The sequence below is a fragment of the Phalacrocorax aristotelis genome, chromosome 18, assembly GCF_949628215.1.
Source record: "Phalacrocorax aristotelis chromosome 18, bGulAri2.1, whole genome shotgun sequence".
Lineage (NCBI taxonomy): Eukaryota > Metazoa > Chordata > Aves > Suliformes > Phalacrocoracidae > Phalacrocorax > Phalacrocorax aristotelis.
The window spans coordinates 9,790,405-9,811,983 of record NC_134293.1 but is presented as its reverse complement, the minus strand read 5'-3'; the positions used below and the strand labels follow the sequence as shown (position 1 = coordinate 9,811,983).

Below are 21,579 nucleotides of genomic sequence, written 5' to 3'. Positions count from 1 at the left end.
AGGAGGAAAGGAAAAAAAGGGATTAGAAATAGGTGCTTCTAATGACTGAATTTTAGGTTTTATTAATGAACAGTATTAAACCAAGTCAAAATAGTAGTTTTAGTCATTCCCTAAAAAAGGGGGAATGAATTTTTCAGCTAAAAAAAAAAAAAGCCTTTTAGCCTGTTGTGCAACCAAGCAATCTTACAGCATATGCTTTTTAACTAAAGCACCTTTAAATCTGCTTATAAGTCATTATCTTCATTTAATTAACTTATTAAATGAGGCTGCTACAGGCTGGCTTTACCAAAAAAGATGATGGGCTCGAAGTATCTGCTGCTGGACATTCACTTCATGACACAGACCATCAACTAGATGCCACCAGCACAGAGCTGCAGTGTTTACTCTCTCCCGCTTTGGCGGCATATGTCACCTTTCTCCCAAATACTGTATTTTGGAGCCACCCACAACTTCTATGCAAAGGTACTCATGGGAGCAAAGCGTGTTCGGGGGCACGTCCCAGGGCCTGATCCAGCCCAGCACAGCCTGACCGTTGTGGAATAAAGCGGCTCCTCCACCAGCCAACATCTGGAAAGCTAATTCTGTCTAGGATGCCTAAGTCCTGTTGATGTCAGTGATTTTAGCCCCCTTGGGAGCCTTAGCTGGGTGGTTTCTGGGCCACAGATTCACACCTCTGGCAGGGGAACAACACAAGTGCTGCACAGGAAGGACCGAATAAATAAATATATTATAAAGCAGATTTTCCTGATGGAGAAGCAAAGAGGGGCTGCATGCCGGAGAGATAACCGGGAAAGCATCCACTCCTCCTACTCCAGTGCAAATGCAGACACCAAGGCGCAACGCCCTGCCCGTAGGCAATACATCCTCATCATAGCATATGCAGGACATCCATAAGTGATCACCACAAAACAAGGTGGAGGGGAATCCCCGTGCATCGTGAATATGGATGTTCCTCCCCCAAACCTGGGGCACCGCTCCCATCCACCAAACGCCATTGGAGAGAGTCAGAGAGTCGTGGCGAAGTGCTTCGGGTGGCACTGGCAATGCCTGCACAGACCTACAACGGGGTGACGGGCCTCGGGCGTGACCGTGGTATGGCCCTGCCGCATCCTCGCAAAAAGGGAAACAGAGATGGAAAATGGAGGTTTGGGGGAAAAAAGACTTGTTTGACTCTTTTCCATAAAAAAGGGTAAAATAAGTTTTGGGTGTCAAACCAACCCTCTCAGCATGGAGGGAACAGTTTAAATCCCCGAGCCCCCTCGAGACCATGCAGTCCCCCTTGCCCGCCTCGCCACCTTTTGATGACAAAATGGATGTTGTGCCTCTCCTCCAGTATCCGCTTGAGTTTGGGGACGCCGTAGGTGCAAGGTCTTTTGAAGGGTATTTTGTCTGGGATGCCGATGATTTCCACTGCCTCGGGGTCGCAGGCAATTTTCCGGTACGGGACAGGGACCATGTGGTCTAACCCCAAGGCTTCGGCTGAAAGGTGAATGCATGGTTTTGCACTTAAACACATGCTTTTCCTTTTACAGATGATAAAATGAAGGTGTAAAGGCTTGAACTCAAGCAGAGCGAGCGCCTCCTACCCTCTTCTCTTTTGCTTGTCCCAGAATGTGAGCCCTGGGAGCAGCTCACCCTTGGGGGATCGGACAACGGGGAGACAACGCAGCAGCAAACACAGCTAACGGCGTCCTCCAAAACCCCCAAATGTGCCCGGCATTGCTCAAACCAGGAGCGAGCTGGCCCATGTGCTGTCCCCAACCTCCCTTCAACCGCAGCAGGTCGCTGAGCTATGTAATTCACGAGTTGCATAGCACGTATACAGGCGTTAAGTTACAGAGCTCATCTATAGCCCATCTATAACTCATGAATTACACAGCCTGATGAGGATGGTACAGGTGACAACCTCCAGCCCATCAGCCCATTCCTGAGAGATTTTCTGAGCTGCCCAGAATGCCCAGGAATTAACCCAAAAGCACTGATCATGGCAAGGGAAGCACCAATGACACCCGTAAGCTATGCAGGTGGAAAAAAGCCATTGCAATAAGGACAACCTTCTTTTTATCCCTGCCACATTAATAAAAAACGGCCACACGCCACCACTCCCCATCACCCACAAGCGCCAGCAGTGCCTGGGCGCTCTGACCCGGCGTGCCACACGTCAAACCAGGGCTGTTTTACAGCCCAGTTGTAAATTCCTCGACGGTGGGGGGTGCTCCAAATGGAAATATTGACATAACCTTCAGCAGACACCCAGTGACTGGGAGCTGCTGGGCTAAATGTGTTAGGAAGAGAAGGGAACTCTAGCATATGGCTTCTGCTGCTGTGTTAGGGAACAAAAATGATTGCTATATAATGATATGCAAACCACAAGCGCTGCAGATGCATAATGGGATATTAACTCCTACTCACCATATCTGCTGTTAAACAGAATTTGCACGCACTCCCTAAGGGTGTTGATATCTTCAGTTTCTTTTATAAAACTGTCCCACTTATCTATCAAAACAAAAGATAAGAAATAAGGAACTTCCATATGGTTTGTACACAGCAGATGCACTTTTCTTGCACAAAGCATTGGGAAGCAGGAACGAGTTTATTGCTTTAAAAATAATTATTTCCCTCTTCCTGAGCAGATTCTGCCAGGCTGGCAGATAAGGTCTGGGCTTCCCCAGCCCCAAGCAACCTCCTCTGCAGCCGTGCATGTGCAAAGCAGATTCCTAAGAAATGACCCCATAAAACTTCTCAACCCTGAAATTAAAGACCCTCTGGGACAGAGCAAACTCAACCTGAAACAAACCTTCGAAAGGCACGGCCGTTTCACAGAGAAGCTCTTTCGTCTCTTTCTCTTTCCCAACTTTCCCACCCTTTTTTCTTTTTCTTCTTTTTTTTTTTTTAAACACAGGCAGGTGAGGGTTTTGATGTAAACAGGTCAGCAATTTTAGGCTGCATTTCCCTTGGGTGGGGTGGAGGTGGGGAAATGGCAAAGTCTCCTCCCCATCGCTGATCCCCCCGGGGCACTGCTGCAGAATCACACTGGGTTTAGTGGGTTTCAGTTATTTTGAAATAACGCCAAGCTTTCAGCAGGTATTTGCTGTTTGCAGCTTGGGAAAACGGCCTCACCCAAAGCCGTGCCTTGGTTCCCCGTGCACAAAGCAGGGATGGGATTTCCCAGCTGGCTGGCACTGCTCGAGGACCGAGTGTCATGGAGGTGGCAGGGACAGACCCGAGCAGAGATGAAGGTCTCAGCTGCAATGCTAAGATGTTGAAGCAAGTAATAGCGAAAAAATTTCCCACTGCAGCACCTCCCATGCCGCAGAGCATGGGGATGGCTGGGAGACCACTGAGGAGAGATGGGGTTGGAGGAAACCTTTTCCTAAGAGGTGGCTGCTGGCCACCTCCAATGCTGGAACGGGGCACGGACCTGTCTTGTCATGGACAATGGAGAAGAGGATGCGCTTGGACGAGTGCACGTTCTGGATGAGGGGACCTCCAGAGACTGACGATTTCTGTCCTGGACAAGAGGGGAGACAAGGAGAAAGGGCTGATGAGAGCCTGACTGATGCTCGGGGCACCCAAACAAGCCTCCGGGTGCTGTTCCCCACTGGCGATGCCGACCTGACCCCACTGGCTCTCTTTCATGCACCCTGGCCTGTGACAACCCTACAAGGGTCCTGGCCAGACCGAGTCCCCCCATCCCTGCCGGCTGCCCCTCCAGCCTCGTGGTGCAGCACCCAGCGTCTCAAGGCAAAAATGGAAGTGTGTCCCATCGACACCTCGGAGGCACCCGGGGAAGGGCCGGGGCGGCGTGGCGTGGCAGGGAGGTTTGCTTATCTCCGTACAGGCCAAGCTTTGCACTGATTTTCATCTGAGGACCGCCAAAACACCTGGGCCTGTCCCCTGTCAGCGCCGGGGGGGTGGGCTTCACAGCAGGCCCTCGTCTGAGAGCAAACTCCAGGCTATTACCACAGCAGTCGCTGTACTCCTGTGAGGAAGGCACCTTCAGCTCTCCCGCGGGCCTGGGCAGCAGCGCCTCGCCGGCCGCGTTCGGCCCGGGCAGGCCGGAGGACACCTCTTGCTTTAGGTCGACGGCGATCTGGGTCGGCAGTGAGACGCCGTATAAGAAATTGGTGACGGCGACGGTGGAGGGGGTGTCCTGGCCAGCGGGTTTGGCCATGGGGCCGTTGGCACCGGAGTCTCGGCTCCCCTTGGAGGCGAGAGATGTACAAGTCAACTCCACGCTGGGGTTCAGCTCTCGGCTGGGCTCGTCTGCTGGCCTGAAGGGAAGGAAGGGAGAAGAGGAGCTCAAAAACAGGTTCCTTTGGGTCCATGGCACTGCTAAGCTGGGACAAGCAAGGATGTGGAGGGGGAAGGAGAGCTGTGCCCGGGAGGGTGGGACACGCTGCACTGCCAGCTGCCGGGCTCTTTGTTTCAGAAATTACAGCCGTTGCCCAACCTCTTCCAGCTTCTTTGGGCACCTGCATCGTTTTGTCTTCTTTAAGCAGGTTGGTCTTACAGAAGTTCAAAGCATTTATATTAGCTAGGGCAAAGCCGCCTAGCTCAACAGCCCAGTGTGTTTAAGGACTAAAACAATTTGTGTGACTGTAACCGCTAGACTCCATCGCCTCTCCCAGCCCCCACGGCACATTCAAGGGGGACCTCAGTCAGCCCAAGGAGGAGCTTCAGACTGAGGAAGCCCGCGTGCTTCACATGAGATAGGCAGCCACAAGCTCACAGACGGCTTGAATTCTGTGTCCTACTTTTAGCTGTCTCAGCCTGATTTTCCAGAAGTGCCAAGCCTTCAGAGGAGGTATTCGGTAGTGCTCAGCATTTCTCTCAACGGATCTGAGGTGCCACCAGCCAGGCAAATGCAGAGGAAACGCACCCAAAACCACCGAACCCCTTGCGAAAACGTGGTCAAAATGGGCAGTGCATCCCACTGTGGTCCCCTGCCTCCCTTCTCATCTGGCATTAAAAACCCCATTTCAGCCTGGGAAGAAGCTTGCATCATTTACACTGGAAACCCCTCTGGAGACATAAAAGCACTTAGCTTACCACAGCGGAAATTTTGGTGGAGACACATAAAGCGATGCGGTTAATGCACACGTTTACATGCGCTTATTATAGGAATAAGTCCGAAACGGTCTTGAGCCACCGGACACTGATGAACCTCCATGCAAGGCTGGGTTTGGCATGGCTGGACCCAGGTTTCTGAGTCTGGGGGAGAAGCCGGGACGTGGGAGAGACCCGCCTGCCTGCTCTGCCCAAAATCTCTGCCATTCACTGGCATTAGAAGAGCCACCATCCTGAGGCCTCGCTGCCCTCCCACCCCTTCAGGGATCTCCAAAATTACCTTTTTAGCCGGAAGCGGATGCTGTGGCTGTGCTCTAAGATGGCCATCAGGGACTTCACATCATACTCCATGGGTTTCTTAAAGCTGATCCCCTCGGGCAAGCCAGCCACCGCCAGTAAGCCCGGCTCTTTCAGAAACCTCTCGTATGGCAAAGGGACCACGCTGCTCTTCCCCACGGCTTCACCTGAGGAGGGGGCAGAGTTACACACTGACGGACACCCCGCACTCCCAACTGTGGCCGAGCTGGGCTGGAGGAGCAAATGCAAGAGGCGAGAGATCCCGATGGAAAAATTATGAGAAGAAAACCTCCTCCTACCTCTGCACTTAGCATGCAAGGCCCTCTCAGCACTTTCTAAAAGCGCTAATTAATAAAAAGCTCATAAAAGCCAATAAGCAGATGTCTCACAGAATCCTAGAATCATTTAGGTTGGAAAAGACCTTTAAGATCATCAAGTCCAACCCAATAATCTTTCAGGTTGCACAGTAAAATCCTCAGTTGGGGTCACTTGGCACAAGCCCGCCCCCCGGGAGTGCCCAGACGTGTGCCAGCGAGGGATGTGGCTGCCAGCAAGCCGCGAGGGAGCCGAGAGCTGACAAAGGAGGCTGAAGGGCTTGCGCTGATTTTCATCTCATGTTTACTGAGATATTCTGGGAACCTAATTTTCAGTCGGTTGTCTTATTTTACCTCCTGGAAGAAAGGAAAGTACTTTGATTGCTGGTGCTGTCAGGCAGCCTCGACGCACTTTGAGAGACAAGAAAAAAAACCTCAACAGCCTCCCTCCATCCCACCATTCATTTGCAGGTAGCATGAATATCAATACATTTGACTGCATGATGGCCTCCAGCAGCCCAGAAACCTCACCCACTCCACTTGATGATGGGTACAGAGTCCTCCCGTGTCCCCAGCGTGTGGGGCTGGCTCTGCTGGACCTCTGACACCAGCAGCAAACTGCTTTCCCTTCCCTGGCAGCAGAAGACAACCAGCAAGCATCGCAGCTACGCAGAGATTTTATAAACTGGCTGAAAAGCCCACATGCCCAAACTGGGGATGCTTGAGGTGCCCTCCAGGCAAGACATCATTGGAAAGTCAGCCCCTTCTGAAGGCTTTCAAGGAATGACCAAACCCTTGAGCCGCTCTCTGATGAAAAATTACTTTGGAAATAAACCCAAGTTGCTGCGACCAATAAACCTGGTGCTGAAAGCACAAAGCAGAAGAAACAGTCACACAGGAATTCGACCTGTCTGGCAAAGCAGTGTCCAGATGCAGAACATCTGGTCGTATGGCAAGGTGTCTGCGCCTTTGTCTCCAGGCTGAGGGGCAGGCAGGGGAGATTATGGGACCTTTAAATAGCTGTGGGGTTTTATATTGTTGCTTTTCTTCAAAAATCTTTTCTTTTTTCTCTCTTCTTTATTGTGGCACTGTCAGCAAGTCCCTATTAAAAGTGATTTCTTCAACATGTTCTTTGAAGCAACACGTGACAACAAATGACGTGCAACTTGCACAAGCCATCAAGGTTCCTTATAGGCGGGATGGATGTTTTAATTAAGCCAATAACAGAGGTTTCAAAACAAACCTTTGAACCACAACACCACGAATACGTTTTCTGCAAGCCCGGAGGGTACCGATGGTTTCCCTGCCCCAACGCACCCGCTGTAGCAGCTTTCCACCTCCCTCCATCACCTCTCTTCATGATGGGGAGAAGCTCCCAATGCCCACGGCGGCTCCTTATCAACCCGACACTCAACAACTCCCAGAACATATTTTTATGGGGAATGCGTTACTGTCAAAGTGACCTTCACCAAGCCTCACGCTGCCGTGCAGAGACTCATGGTTTAGCTAAAGAGAGACAATAATCATCATTAATGCCTGTTTAATAGAAGCCGGCGGTAATCAGTCATCCTGTTGGTGCAGAGATTACCCGGCTCTGGAGGGAATACATGATCTTTTTGACTGAGCATTTTCTAAGAGTTTTTGTTTCCAATCCCTGTTGATGGGAAGATGTCCATGACTGAATAGACCATGTCCTGATGACTGAAAGAACTAAAAAAAACCCCCTAAAACCATCAGAAAGATAACTGTGAATTTCTGACAGTCCTTTCAGTGTCGGACACAGAACCACCCTGGGGCACCTACTATCTCCTGCGGTATTTCTCCCCACTCAACCAGGAGAGGCTCTTCCTGGTGGGCACACTGGGAGGGGAGCATCTGCCCAGCAGGTTTCCCCATCCAGCAGCTCAGGGATGGAAACAGCTGATTCTACTGAATCAGCAGCAAAAACAGAGTTACACTTAATGCCAGAATTACACCCAATTCCAGAACTACACACAAAGCCAGGCCAAAATCACCATCTCAGGGATGCCAAACTCCCTCCTGCCACTACCACTAGCCATGGTGACACCGGCCACCCTGGGTTGGGGACCTGGCCAGCTTGTCTACACACACACACGGTGAAGAGCATCACCAAACTCATCCCAGATGGGCCACATGGTCCATACACCCCCATGCAGATGCACCCTGGTCAAGTGTTTTTATGCAGTTATGTATTTATGGTATGTCATACATGAATAATTCCCATATTCCCCAGGGGCCTGTAAAGCCCAGTGCTCGCCCGGCAGCAGGACAAGGAGACCTGCAGCTCAGAGTGGGTATCCAACCACTGCCAAAACGCCCTCCCCACCCCATTCCCTTGGCTCTTCTGTGTTGCCCCTTCCTTCCCGCTTGGGCCCAGCCTTTTGGAGCCAGTGAGAGGATTTTATTACCCCTGCTAACGGGAACATTGTCTCCAAGTCCTTTAAGTGGTTTTGGAAAAATCTCAGCGATTCCCAGAGGATGTCCCTGGGGGAAGGGATGCCATCTCCCCCTTCTGTCTATGAAGCCAGAAAGGTGCTGGCAAGGCAAGTGCCAAACAACAGCCAGCAGCAGCACATCTTGCGCACAAGCCCAGGGGGGTTGGTGGGAGCACCCGTTATCCCCCTCCCGTCATGTGGGAGTGCCCATTCCCAAACCCAGCACACAAACAGGGGCAATGCCTGCGCTTCAGGCTCAGGGAGACCTGCGCAGTCCTGGCAGGGCTCAGTAGCTCACCCCAAATCCGAAACGGTGATGCTGAGCTGTACCCAAGGAAACCGAAACACCCAGTGCTGCAGCTGGTCCAGCCACATGGCCTGAACTCCCCAAAGCATCATGCTGGGCTAATGCAACCCACTCAGCAGCACAGGGGGATATTGGGGCTCACTGCCCCATTTTCCCAACCCAACCTTGCTTTTCCTACCTGGGCCAGCACGACCCTGTAGGCGCTGCTGGGGGATGAGCCAGGAGCATGGCCGCCACCTCCAGCCACTCCAGGGGGGCTCCAGCAGGGACTTCCCGAGTGAGAAGCAGGCATTGCTGCTGCTTGAGCCTCCACAGATTGGGCCCGGAGGGAGCTCTGCAACCCACTGGGTTACATATCAACAGCCATATGGTCATCTACATTTTAATTGCAGAAGCTTTATTGCTGGGGATGATGCATGTGCTGGAACAGCACCAGCTCGTCTCTTGGAGCTGGGGCTGTGGGGCCGCCTGCTAGAAAAATCATCTTTTTTCCTTTTAAATAGACTTGCCAGGGAAAGGGGTGAGAGAGTCTCTGCAGAGCCCTGACACAGTGCTTGTGAAAGAGGTGCTGTAGACACAGTGTCAGGGACAAAGGTGTGCTTGGAAATCACTCTCAGGGCATGGCAGAGGCTTCCCCTGGCTGAGGGGACAGAGGATGCTTCCCCCCGCGCTGGGATTTTTTTTGCCCAGGTTGGGGCACTGGAAAGTGAAGAGGCAGTGGCCGGATCCCATCTCAGCGCAACACTAACCCTACGCAGGAGCATGTCCCACCACGCTGCCCCTGCCAGGTGCCTGCTCCCTCACCGGGGAGCCGGGCTGGGGCCGAAAGCTGCATCCAGCGGCAGCGCCAGTCAGTTCTGCGAGCCCTGGGGGCAATCCAAATCCCCAAATGGAAGTGTGAAGGTTCTTACTATAAAGCACATCAAACACTTCCTCTACCATCTTCCTGAGGAGGTACACGTCTGATCCCTGGTCCGGGGAGACCCTGAGCACGCTTCGCCCGCACTCCTTTGCCTTCTTCTGCGCCTCCACGTCCTGCTCCTTCCTCTGCTGGACTCCTGTGGGGGGAAGAGGAGAAAACAGAAGGCGCTCTGGTGAGAAGAGGGCTCATGAGCAATGCTGCGCATGCTTTTGAGCGGCTGCAAAATGATTGAACCTGCTAGCCAGGTTACACCAACTCTAGCCAGGACCGAACACATCCCTGCCAAACCCCATCCCATCCCAAACCCAACCCAAACCCCACACAAGATGGGGGTCCCACGGGCTCTGGGCCCCTCACCACCTCCATGGCGTCAGCAAAGTCCTCTGGCCAGGCAGTTGGGTGGCCCAGGTCTCCCATCTACCCCAGCCCCCCGGCTCGGATGGGGCCACGGCCCCCAGCAGCCCGCAGCATGCGGGGGAAGGTGCTGGCCCTGGCAGTGGTACCAGCAGCGTCGCCGCGAGCAGGGTCGGTCATCCTGTGTGTGTCCCCCCTTCCCTGGTTTTACCCACTCAGCTGCACCAAAACTGTTGTGATTAATTGGGCAGCGCATTTCTTTTCCTTGGTTTCAATCTGCTTAGCCTTCAATCTCTCAGGAAAAGAAAATCCGCCTTTCTTGAAGGCTTTTTTACCCTTCAGTGTCACGTAGCTCTGTAATACCAGCTATTTCCTGCTAATTTCCCCCATTAAACCTCAAATAAAGCATATCTTCAGCAACGACTTCCTTGCATCTCTAAATGCACAGAAAATTAAACACTACAAGTGCATTATTGCCTTTCTATCCAAAGCGATTCACAAGGGATTTTCGGTGGCGAAGGACTAATTCCTTCATCATCCTCGACAGGCTCCTGCCAGTGATCAGCCCTGGATGCTGCCTGGGCACTCAAGGAGGAGCTCGTGGATCCCTCCCACGGAAACTGCCCGTGGCTGGGACATCACTGGGATGGGGTGAGAGCCACCTGGGGTACCTGCACAACCAGCCACCGGAAAGGGGACAGCCACCCAACACCACCCAGCCCCTGGCAAGCTCCACATCCCTCCCACTGCACAGGCAAACGGGCCCTGGAAAACTTTTTGGGGGTGTTTTACCAAGGTGGTGAAATACATCCTCATCCACAGCCTCCTACGACTGACTCTTCCTCCTGGCTGGGCGCAAACTCTCCTCCGTTGACATTAATCCTGATCACTGTCAAGTTCCCCCCGTGTGCCAGGAAAGGCTGAGCCAGAGGTTCAGATAAAGGAGCGCGTTCAAGCGAGGTCTGCGCACCCAGAGAGATAAGAGGCTTCTTACATCTCCCAGTGATGTCTGCTTTAGATTATTTCAGATCCTTTCTAAGGGGGCAGCTACACCATAAATCAGAGGCACTTCCAGGGATGCTTTCCACTGCATGCCAGTTGTAAGAGCTTTATGGAGCGGAGTTGAGCCTCGGCCATTTATAATTCAAGACAGAGTTATCACGTTTCATTCTGTCTCCAGCATCAGCTGCTTCACCCAAACCCCATTGTCAGGATTTTGTGCTTTCAACCAGACACGACCGTTTCATTTTTATAAAGGTGTAAATGAAACCAAAGGAGAGGGGAATCAGGATCTGATGCTGGGTGCCTTGCCCCAGCACAGTGGTAGGTCACCAGCTGGGATATATGTATATATGTTTCTAGGAATGAAATTTGCAGAAGGTCATCAGGTATTGTGAGCTCTAGGGAGACACAGTTGGCACTCAGCACACAAGATGGAGCTCCCTCCTGTTGGCCACCCTGCTGCCGTTCACTGCCCGGGTACCTCCCTGCCTCTCGTGGGTGGTGGGAAGGGGAGGCAGAGCCGCCTGCGAATGCAGGAAACATCCCCAAAATGCCTCCCATCCTGCAAAACACAACTCACCAAAGTGGAAGATAACAAATGGCGGATCTCCCGAGTGCCTGTGGCGTGGCGGAGGTGGCAGGCAGCTGCCCACAGCAGGCAGGACGGGGGGGCAGAGCGGAGCCTCACCGGGGAGCCACTCCTGCAAAGCCAAGCCAGTTCCTCCCGCACACGTGCAGCGAATAACCCGAGCAGGCAGCGACCCTGGCAGCTTTACAGCGCTAATGTTTTCACTAGAGCGAACCCTTCCTGAGCAATCTCTCCAATGGATTAAGCACCAATATGGTTTCCGTCAACACCATGTGCGTGCACACACAGCCGGTTCATTTCTCTCCACTGACATCCCACCGTGGGCAGCATGTGCAAGCAGATCTGGAGTCGAGCCCCCCTGGCTCTGGCATCCCCAGCACCACCAAAGCCAGATCCTGTCCTGGCTCCTGCATGGAGTGGGGAAAGCAGCAGTTGGCATGCCAGGGACGATGCCACCCAAGAAATGCAGATTCCCGTGCACAGCGTGGCTCCCACTTTCCTCTCAGCTCCCAGGCTGTTTTTGGAGAGCTGGCAGAGGGCTGGGTGCCAGCCTCACCACACACAGGGCTGCCACCACTCACACACATCCCTGTGATTCCTGGTGACCCCAGTCTGAGTCTGGGGGGACCACTTCTCTTGCTCAAGTCATCCTTTCACCACTGTTAGCCCCTCAAAATAATAAGCAGCTCCACAACCAACACTCCCAGCTCCCAAACCCATCCTTGTCTTTACAAAACTAGGAAAAAAACCTTGGCCCAAGAAAACCTCTGCTCCTGGGGTATCACTAGGACAAACTATTCCTGCAGAGTTGTCAGAAGTCACTCCAGCACACCAGCAGCGCGGCGGCAGGCCGACAGCGCCGGGGGAGCAGAGCAGCCATCCAGCCCTGTGCCACCCCAGGGACGCTTTCAGGCAGGAGAGCCGGGGTGCGCAATGCCCTGCCTGGGAGGGGAGAGGCTCCAGCCACGGTTCCCACCCACTTTCTCCATCACTTTAAACCCTACTCAGCCCTACAGACACACAGTGCCGCTGTGCCCCCCAGACCACAACCCCTCCGTGCGCAGCAGGGGTCCTGGCTGGCACAGCCGGAGCACCAACCTCAGCTGAGGAGACCATGCTGGCAGGGATACTCACTGCAAAACTTCTGGAAGTCGGCTTGCAGCTCCTTGCGGGCGCTGAGGAAGACCCGTCCCTTCTCGGTGCCCACCACGAAGGCGCTCTCCTCGTGGACGGCGATGCAGGCCACCTCCGCGTTCAGCTTGGAGAGCGCGGAGCACTGCGGGGAGGCACCGGCTCAGAGCGGCCGCAGGAGCATCCCCGCATAGCACCCCCTGCCATTTTCCAGTGGCGTTTTTTTTCTTCCCATCAAAAGATCCCCCCATCAAAAGCAATGTTCTGGTTTGGGTCAGAACTTCATGGGGTTTAGGACATCCCTTAAATACTTCAGCAACTTTACAGCTCCAGAAAGGTAGCCGGCTGAGCCACACTTTGCTGGAAAAACAGAACTATTTACCCATCATTTTACTTCACTTTTTCTTATCCTAAAAGTAAATATTTTATAGTATTTCTTTAGAACAAAATATTCCTGTAAAACAAACAAACAAACAAAAAACCCACAACAACAACTTGTATTTTTCCACCAGCTCTAATGAAATAAGGAGCACGGGAATCTTATTTCAGCTGCAGAACACTAATATGGTCAAAGTCTGGATTAGTCAAACGATTCTTCTTGTACACTTATGCAAAACATTAGAGATGGAAAAGACTTCCTCCATTAATCCATTTTATGTAACGTGTGCTTCCTGCTCTACATAATACACATGTATATGCATTTTTATTATTATTTTTTGTATTATAATAGTTACACAGTGCCGGCAGCCTGAGTCATATTCCCATAGCTACAGCACCAACGCTAGGAAGACATTATCCACAGGTCACGATTTAATGGGTAAAATGGGAGATTTTCCCATCGTCAGCCCTGGTTAGACACGTCGCCCACCTCCGGCACCGCAGAGGGGCCGGAGGATCTGGCAGCAGGGAGGGAGCAGGAAAGCAGCTGCCCATGGACCAAACCCCCCAGAGCTACCTTCAGCTCCCCACATTACAGCCAGTTTGATTTGCATGGGCTTAAATCAGTCTCTGTACTGGGTCATTTTACCTCCTGCTCATCTTCTTCGAGAAGAGGGTATTGAATCACACCCCCAAAAATAGATATTTTTAAGAAACCTCCTTTCAAGAACCCAGTAGCAAATGAAGGTATTTTGCTCAAAAAGCCCAACATTCAAAAAATAAACATAAAATCTAGGGGACGTGAGATGTGGAGACAGACCAAATCCAAAGCCTAAGCCCGCCTGGCAATGTGCATGTCGCCCCGTGGTTTATTTATCGCACACGCAGGCAGCCAGCCTTCAGTGGGTGCAGAGCCCAGACATGGCGAAGCGGTGGGATAAAGGCTGAATTTCAGGAGCAGCCTGGCCTCCTGGCCCTGGGGTCAGCTTGTAACAAGGACTGCGGAATAATGTATATTCATTAAGAAACCAAACTATGATAATATGATTTGCTGTACGGGACGGCACGTATATAAATCATCAAAGCTGCTTGGGGTACGTCAGCTCCGGGGAACCTGCTCCTTAGTGGGGCGGTGATGGTCAAAGAGAAGGAAATCGGAATTAGTGGGAAAAAAACCCCACACACTACCTGCATAAAGAAGAGGATGCATCCAACCTAAATACATTAAATACGACTTGGTTTTAAAAAGGGAGGGCTATTTAGCACGTCACATTGCATTAGACATTTGTTACTACACACACGCTTTCCATTCTTGATCACATTCACAGTTAAAAATAAGATTAGCTCTGGTCCACGAGACTTAATCCAGACAGTTATCTTGTTTATGTAAGCACGGCTGACTTAGGCAAGGTTTCCACCGGGAATTCTACGTCAAAAGATATGAAAGTTATTTTCTTTGTTCTCAGAGATAAAAGCCATTGTTCTCCTGTTGTGTAAAAGCTCATGGTAACATTGGTAAAACATCAAGAAAAAAACCAGCCAAGCACCCTACATTCAGTTGATACCAACATAAATATTAATGGGAAAACAATACACATTTGAGATTAACTTGGGCCGACTTTATGATGCTTACGGCTGTCAGGGCAGGAGAGGATTTTTATTTCCCAGCTCCAGCAGCTCCCTGGACTTTCCGGCAGCAGAGGGGAGAGGGACAAGCTCGACAGCCCTTCTGCTTCAGCCCTGCTCCCAGCCAGCCCCACTAACGGGAGGTGAAACGACGGAGGGGGACGGGGACGCCACCGGCCTCTTACCATGGAGTCTAAGGCAGACACTAAGCTGGTGATGATTTCGTCTTTCTGGGGAAAAACCATATTCCACTGGTTAGCTCTGGAGGTGCTGAGAGTCACGTCTAAAGGCTTCCCTGCCAGGGCCATATTCACCTGAAAATAGAAACAAAAAAATGGTATATGCATTGCTGTTACTAATGGGAGCTGGCACTGAGTAGCGCAGCACAGCCAAACATCAGCGTGTGCCACGGGCTACGGACACCGCTGGCATGGATACGCAGGGAAACTGAGGCACAGAGAGGGGCCGGGGCCAGCCTGAGCCACATGTTCCCCACGTCTCCTCTGCTAAAGGCAGATTAATTGTGGACGCTGCGAGCCATAACCAACCCCCAGGGCCAATGCTGCGTGTCCCAGCAGCGGCCAGGTCACCTCTGCCCTCGGCACTCATCCCCGGGGAGATGCCACCGCGGCGCAGGGCGCGCCGGAGCATGCAGGACACCCTGGATGAGCAGGCTGCGGCTGTGCCGAGCCAGAGGATGTAGCGCTGAAGCGGACGCAGAGCGCTCCAGTGCTCGCGCTCTGCGGGCAGCAGTGAGCAGGAGGTGACACACGTGTCCCTGCGAGGACACCATGCTGGCCATCCCCACGCCCCACTCCCTATACCCTGGGCAAGAGGAGAGCCGGGCACCCAAAGGTGCCTGAAGACAGAGGGACGCAGCAAGGACACCCTTCCTCTGCCTTCACCCTGAGGAAGAAAGGCAGCTCTGTCATCAAATCATCCCACCCTGCAGCTCCTGGAAGACCATGCTGGCAGGAGCAGGACTGGGTGGCATACCAGGACCCCATGGCCAAGAAGAGGCTCAGCCCCCGGAGCTCCATCCCACACTGCAAAACAGGCAAAAAAAGGGGTAAAAATGCAGGGGCCTGACCACACGTGCAGCAACTGCGCCAGGTCTCTGCACCCCAATGCACACACACCTCTCACGATGACCCGTGGCAATGCTGATGCTGCAGGGGAAGCTGAGGCAGGGGCTCCCCCTGCATAAATTGCCCCACTTGCACGCCAGAGCACTCGCACCCGGTACAGCATCCCCCTGCCCCAGCACCCAGCACGGTCCCTCCCAGCTATCGCCCCTCCATCCCCAGGGCAGCGTCGCGCTGCCCGGCTTTAATCCTGCAAATAAAGGGTGGCAAATTAGCCAGTAACGCTTAGGAGCCACTCAAACCAGATCGTAAATCATGTGCTCAAAGCCGCAAGCGGATAAAAGAGGCCAGAGAATTTCTAACAAGGCGAGACGGGCAGGAGCCGGGGAATATGAATGAAGCTGCCTGCGTGTTACTCAATTTGTGGCTCAGCTGATAACCGTGGCCGCTCAGCTCTGTGAAAAACAAGGGTTAAAAGTGAACAGCAAAACCCCAAATTTACCTTCCTGCCCTGGTTCACACCCGTGTCCAAGCAGAAGGAATCTGCACGCAAAGCAAGGCAGTGCTGCCCCGTGCAACTGGGGAAATACTGGATTTTGGCCCAAAATAACAAGTGCCCCCATGCAGGCATCTCTGCAGGTGCCTGAGCATGCACAGGGTAGGGGGCTGATGAACGTGCCCTCAGCCCTGCAAAACCTCGCTGTTATGTGGGTGTGCAACAAGCCAGCGAGGGTGGAGACAAATCCCTGTTAAACAGTAATAACTGAATTTCAGAAATTGCTCTTGATGAGACCTCCAGGCCGGCTTCCCTTGCATCGCTGGCCGGCGTGAGCAGGCAAGCAGTGCTGAGGCCTCACCGGCACTTCTGGATGGCCGAGCCACAGCCGTGCCAGCACTTCTGCTGCGCCACGCTGACAGCCGCCCGCCAAAATCCTCTTACACCCCGCTGGCACTTCCTAACAAAGCTGACAGGTGACTCTCCTCCGCCAGGACAATTTTGGGGTGGGGGGCGAACCCAAAACTAGGCATCATCTCGGAAAATAAAGCAGGAAACTGAACACACGGTCCTGCAGCCTGGGCGCTGCCGCCCTCCGGCACAGCCCCACGCTGGGGACAGGGCTCTGCCTGCACCTCCAGCTTTACCCTCACGAAGGGTTGCAGTAATGGGGGCAACGGTCCGTCTTGCTCCAGCCCTGCGGTTTGTGCATGGATGGATGGATGGACAGATGAGGGACCATTTCATGTACACGCTCCCGAGCAGCTCCCTGCACACAGCCCTGCGGGTGCAGGGAGCTCAAGATTTCTGCTTTTAATCAATGCTGTGTTAGTAAGAGGTGCCTCCTTGCAGCTGGCAGAGAGCGGCAAGGCGATGGCGGTGCTGATGCTGGCCCTGAGCCGCCCTCCTGGCCCGCAGGACACCGGGCAGCTGCAGTGCTGCACTGGGGACCAGCCATCGCCTGGGGCTGCCGTCGGGAAAGGAACCAGTCCAGGGAGCATCACATCCTTCTTAACTGCCCCCCAAGCACTCGCTTGGAAAACAGCCTTATTTTGATGGCCATACGTATTTCTGAGTGCCCTAATTATTATTAAATATCACTGCCATAACATGGATGTTCTTGCTGCCTTCTGGCAGCATTTTGGAGAGCCGGTGCCTGCCTTGGTGAGGCTGGTAGCAGCCCCTCACAGAGCTCAAGCCGCACCAACCTGCTCGGCCGCAGTTTCCCATGGGAAGTGGTGCTTACGGGGAAGATATACTCCTCCCTCGGCTGCAGAAGGCAAAGCCACCAGCTGGATCTGGCCCCAGAGAGGGAACTGAAGAGAAACCCCGGGATAACGCCAGAGGGAATCGGGCAGGGTCCCTGCACCCTCTCCCTACCCACTCCCTGCTCTGCAGAAGACTGGGACAAAAATAATCCCTTTCACCTGGCTGACCATTTAATAAGGAAAATGGAGAATCACTCAACAAGGAAAAAAAAATCATAACAAAAATATGACCCAAGTAATACAACAGGACATTAAGGGATGTGGGGGACAATATTCCTGTAAAGCTTTTAATCACTTACGGTCACGCAGAGCAGTGACAGCAGATTTATAAAAGGGGGGAATAAAAGGCAGGAAAAAACTTCACAGCAAGCACTAGGCTTATTCAAATCAAATTAATACGTACAGCTTGAAGTTGTTTGTCTAATCAAAGGGAAAGTAATCTTTAGGAAAACTGGGGTAAACCATTCTTATAGCAGTTAGGGCCAGTGGCAGGGAGCAAGGTGGATAAGATGGGTGCAGAGCATCCTACCCCCCTGCCTGGGGCACCACACACCCATCCTGCTGAAACCCCACTGGGGCACCCACCGAGGGGCTGATTTCCCCCTCCTTGCCCGCAGCAGGGGCTCAGCTCCAGCCTCAGCCCCATCCCACCTCTGTGCCCTGAGCCCCATCCCTGGGGGTGCAGGATGACGCAGGGACCGCCACGTCGCTGTCACGGGGCCAAAGCAAACATTTGCAGAATGGCTGTATTTTTCAATATTAAAAAAAAAAAAGTTATTATTTAATGTATTATTTTTTCAAATTCTTTTTCCTCCCCAAATTATTCTTGTGGGGATGGAACGAGCAGTTTGGGGACGGGGGTGCCATGCCACAGCCAGCATGGGGACACAGGCAGGGAGCCCGCACAGGCCATCACCCGCTCAGCTCTTACGACACCTCTTTCCTCACCTCTCTTTATAATCCTGGGAAAGATTATAAATTTGGTCCCAGCAGAGTTTTGCTTGTGAATCACCTGGGCTGCAGCAAAGGAAACCCAGGTGCGTGGGGTGGCAGAAATGGGGTCTGCCCCAGACGCTGCACCCACAGCAGGAGCATCCCTTCCCCATCCCCCCGACCGCTGCTGCGGGGCAGCATCTCTCCCCAGAATAAACATCCTCCAGTCCTGCGCGCTGCAGCACCATCTCTAAAGCATTCGGAGCAAACAAAACAGTAAAACAAAACAAAACAAACAACAACAACAAGCAAGCCAACGACAACCCCCTCAGAGGAAATTTCCAAGCAGAAAACTGTGTGGTTGTATCCCTCAAATTATAAACAGGTTCAATTAGGAGAAACCGAGGGGAGTTTCTAGGAGCTGGCAGCTGACACGGCATGGCCGTGGCGCCGCCTGCCAGGCTGCGGCTTGGTTCGTGGCAAAGATGGGTGCTGTAAGCTCCTACTGCTGACTGTTGTTCCCCTTCTTGCTCATCTTTTCAAGCCTTACAGCAATTTCCAGCTCTGTGCCACAACCAGAAGCAACAGTATCCTCTTTATTAAGCCAAGCTGGTGTTTCAACACTCCCATGGTGAGGCTGGAAGAAGGAGCTCCACCGCCGTCCTCCCCACCGCTTTCACCTTGCTGTGTGCGAAAGCCTTATGTAGCATAAACCCCCAAATCCAGTTTCCCAAAGGGAGCCACGCACTCGCCCGGGACTCACAAAACTGGGCTGAACTTGTCACCAGCTCCCCTCATGCCCACCACTCCTTTGGGCCACCCCTGCCATCAGAAAAAAAAAGGCAATAACCCCTTTTTTGGGAATTACCCAAGGCCAAACCCAATGCAGAGTGGAAGACGCTGTGAGATGGGAACAGTCAAATGCCCAGAATGGACGAAGGACTAAATCTGCTGCTTCTTACACTGCTTTCTACCACTATTGGTTTCAAACTAAATTGAGTAATTTATTTATTTTTTCCCCGCAGCTCTACCATATCTTAAAAATGTAACCCTGGTGATTTTCACCGCATGAAGCATATCCTGTAATGAGGACACGAGACCACTCAAAACCATTGCAAGGCAAAGCATCCGACAGCCAGTGCCCCAACCCAAACTCACGAGTGCTGGGTGGGTGCAACGCCTTCCAGCTCAGCCCTTAAACCACCTTAAACCACCAACTGCATCCAAGGGCACCCAGCTGGAGGACACCGGCTCAGCCACCGCACCAAGGAAATGCCACCGGCGCAGAGCATGCCGGGGTCCGACGGCAGCAAGGGAGAAGCGAAAAGCAGGGGAGCAGCATGGAGAGCCCCAAACAGACGCTACCACTGCTGATTTCTTGCCCTACGGACATCACAGCATCACCACGGAAATTCCCCCACGCACCCAGCTGGGATGTTTATAAAGCCTCCAACCGCACGGGCTGGCTCCCAATTCAGGGAGCCAAACAGGAATTTAAATTAATGAGAGCTTCGACCATTCAGCATGTTGGGGGAAAAAAAGAAAAAAAAAAAAAAAAAAAAGACCATCGTGCCGGTCCTGCTTGCAGCTCCACATGAGAGTGGCTGGAAATTATCTGCTTATTCATTTTTCCAGGAAAATTCTGCCTGTTGCTTCAGCACTGCCAGTGAGACTGCGGGAAGCCCAAGTGAGCCAGCCCCAATTCCAGCAAAACAGTAAAAAATAAATTATGTGTATCTATATATGGAATATAGATTATATATATATATAAAAATATATATACATATGTAAGTGGTTGGTCTTGAGATGGATTATGGGCCATTTACCCTCCCAGGGAGAGGAGGGACAGCTTGGGGGTACATTAGAGCAGGGGAAAGCACTGCTAGAGGTGGGGACTTCTGAAGGTGGTATTTGGCCTCCTTGGCCACCTGAAACGCTCAACGAGCCCCCCGGGCCCAAGGGAGCAGGACCGGCACCCCCAGCCCGTCTGGTGCGAGGGCACCCCCAGCACGTGAGCGTAGCGATGACCTGCACATAACAACAAGACGACAGTGATTTTATCTGTAATGGTCTTTTACTCTGGAAGGGCATATTTAAAGGGGATTTTTAAAAATTACACCGGCCCTGGAGGATGTTTAAGCAATTAGCCCTGGCTATCATTAAACACGCTTTAAAATCCATCAGGAGCCATCCTGATAGGAGCCAGAGGGACAAATAATATCCTTTGCTAGCGCTGGGACAGCATCCCCCCTCCAAGCGAGGGGACCGTTCCCCATGTCCCTGCCACGGACATCGCTCTGGGGCAGGACCCACACTAAGAGTTATCTCACCAATGAGGAAGGGGCCCTGACTCAGAAGGTATTTCTCTGCCCCGCTCCGTCTCAGGGACTTCTGAGGTCCTTTTTCGGCAGGCGCCCGTTAGCAGCGAGGTGCCCAGCGAGCTGGAGTCGCTTGAGCAAAAAGCCCTGGAAACCACATAAACCACAGAGGGGCGAAAGCCAGGGGTAGGGACCAAGCTTGAATTTCAATTTGTGGTTTTTTTTCCCAATTGCTTAAGCAAACGCCGGTATCAGCGGAGCCGGCAGATGCGACTGAAGCTATCTCGGGTGCAGGAGCACCACAGCATGGCCCCACACTCACCAAATAACGAGCCCGGGGGTTTTTGCCACAGCAATCTCTGCTCCGCACGGGCGACTTGCCCACAGCACAATGACTTTAACCCGCCCGTGCTGCCCAGCTAAACCCTAATCCCTTTATGCCTAATTCAGTGACAGCCTCTGGCCCCCGCGGCCGCATCCTCACCATCCCAAGCCGGCACGGGAAAAGCCACACAGCTCATGCCGGGGCGGTTTATCGCTCCACTAATGATGCTTCGTTAGCCGGCGGATCGGTGACTGCACAGTCGGCACAGATGCCAGCAGTACAGCAGATAACCGTGGCTCAGGGCATTTGCAAAATGCCCAGAAATACCTTCAAATGTCTAAACATCCCCAAGCCCCCCCCACATTCAGAATCTCTGCCCCATGTGTGGGGGCCCCTGCAGCGCAGCCCTCTGGGGTGGGCAGGGGACTCTGTGTTTTGGGGTACCCCGGGTGCCGCCCTGCCGATATACCTGCTGTGAAAAAGCACCCACTAACGCCGCATCTGCATCCCCCAAAGGTGGGTGCTGGTGCACCCCCAGCCTCATATCCTGGCCCGACTGCTGCCCTATAACCACTGCCACATCTCTCCCCGCATACCACAAATTCCCTTTATTTTGCTGCTTTTCAAGCAAATACCTTTTTGCAGAAGTCTGAAGCAGCAGAGCTGGGGGCAAACAGCCCCCAGTACGGTCCGGGGTACCCAACCACT

General features: G+C 52.8%; 1 protein-coding gene across 6 annotated transcripts in view; it reads right to left on the bottom strand.

Moving 5' to 3' along the window:
* Window positions 1-21,579, bottom strand: part of GTF2IRD1 (GTF2I repeat domain containing 1) — a 68,168-nt gene that overhangs the window by 30,516 nt on the left and 16,073 nt on the right. For all 6 annotated transcript variants that reach the window (XM_075113248.1, XM_075113253.1, XM_075113251.1 and 3 more), the window contains exons 2-9: window positions 14,632-14,760; window positions 12,446-12,587; window positions 9,356-9,502; window positions 5,351-5,534; window positions 3,964-4,274; window positions 3,422-3,511; window positions 2,413-2,496; window positions 1,296-1,479 (exon numbers count right to left, since the gene is read on the bottom strand). In XM_075113248.1, coding sequence (XP_074969349.1) covers window positions 1,296-1,479; window positions 2,413-2,496; window positions 3,422-3,511; window positions 3,964-4,274; window positions 5,351-5,534; window positions 9,356-9,502; window positions 12,446-12,587; window positions 14,632-14,754 — 1,265 coding nt within the window. In that variant the 5' untranslated portion in view covers window positions 14,755-14,760. The remainder of the gene's footprint in view (window positions 1-1,295; window positions 1,480-2,412; window positions 2,497-3,421; window positions 3,512-3,963; window positions 4,275-5,350; window positions 5,535-9,355; window positions 9,503-12,445; window positions 12,588-14,631; window positions 14,761-21,579) is intronic.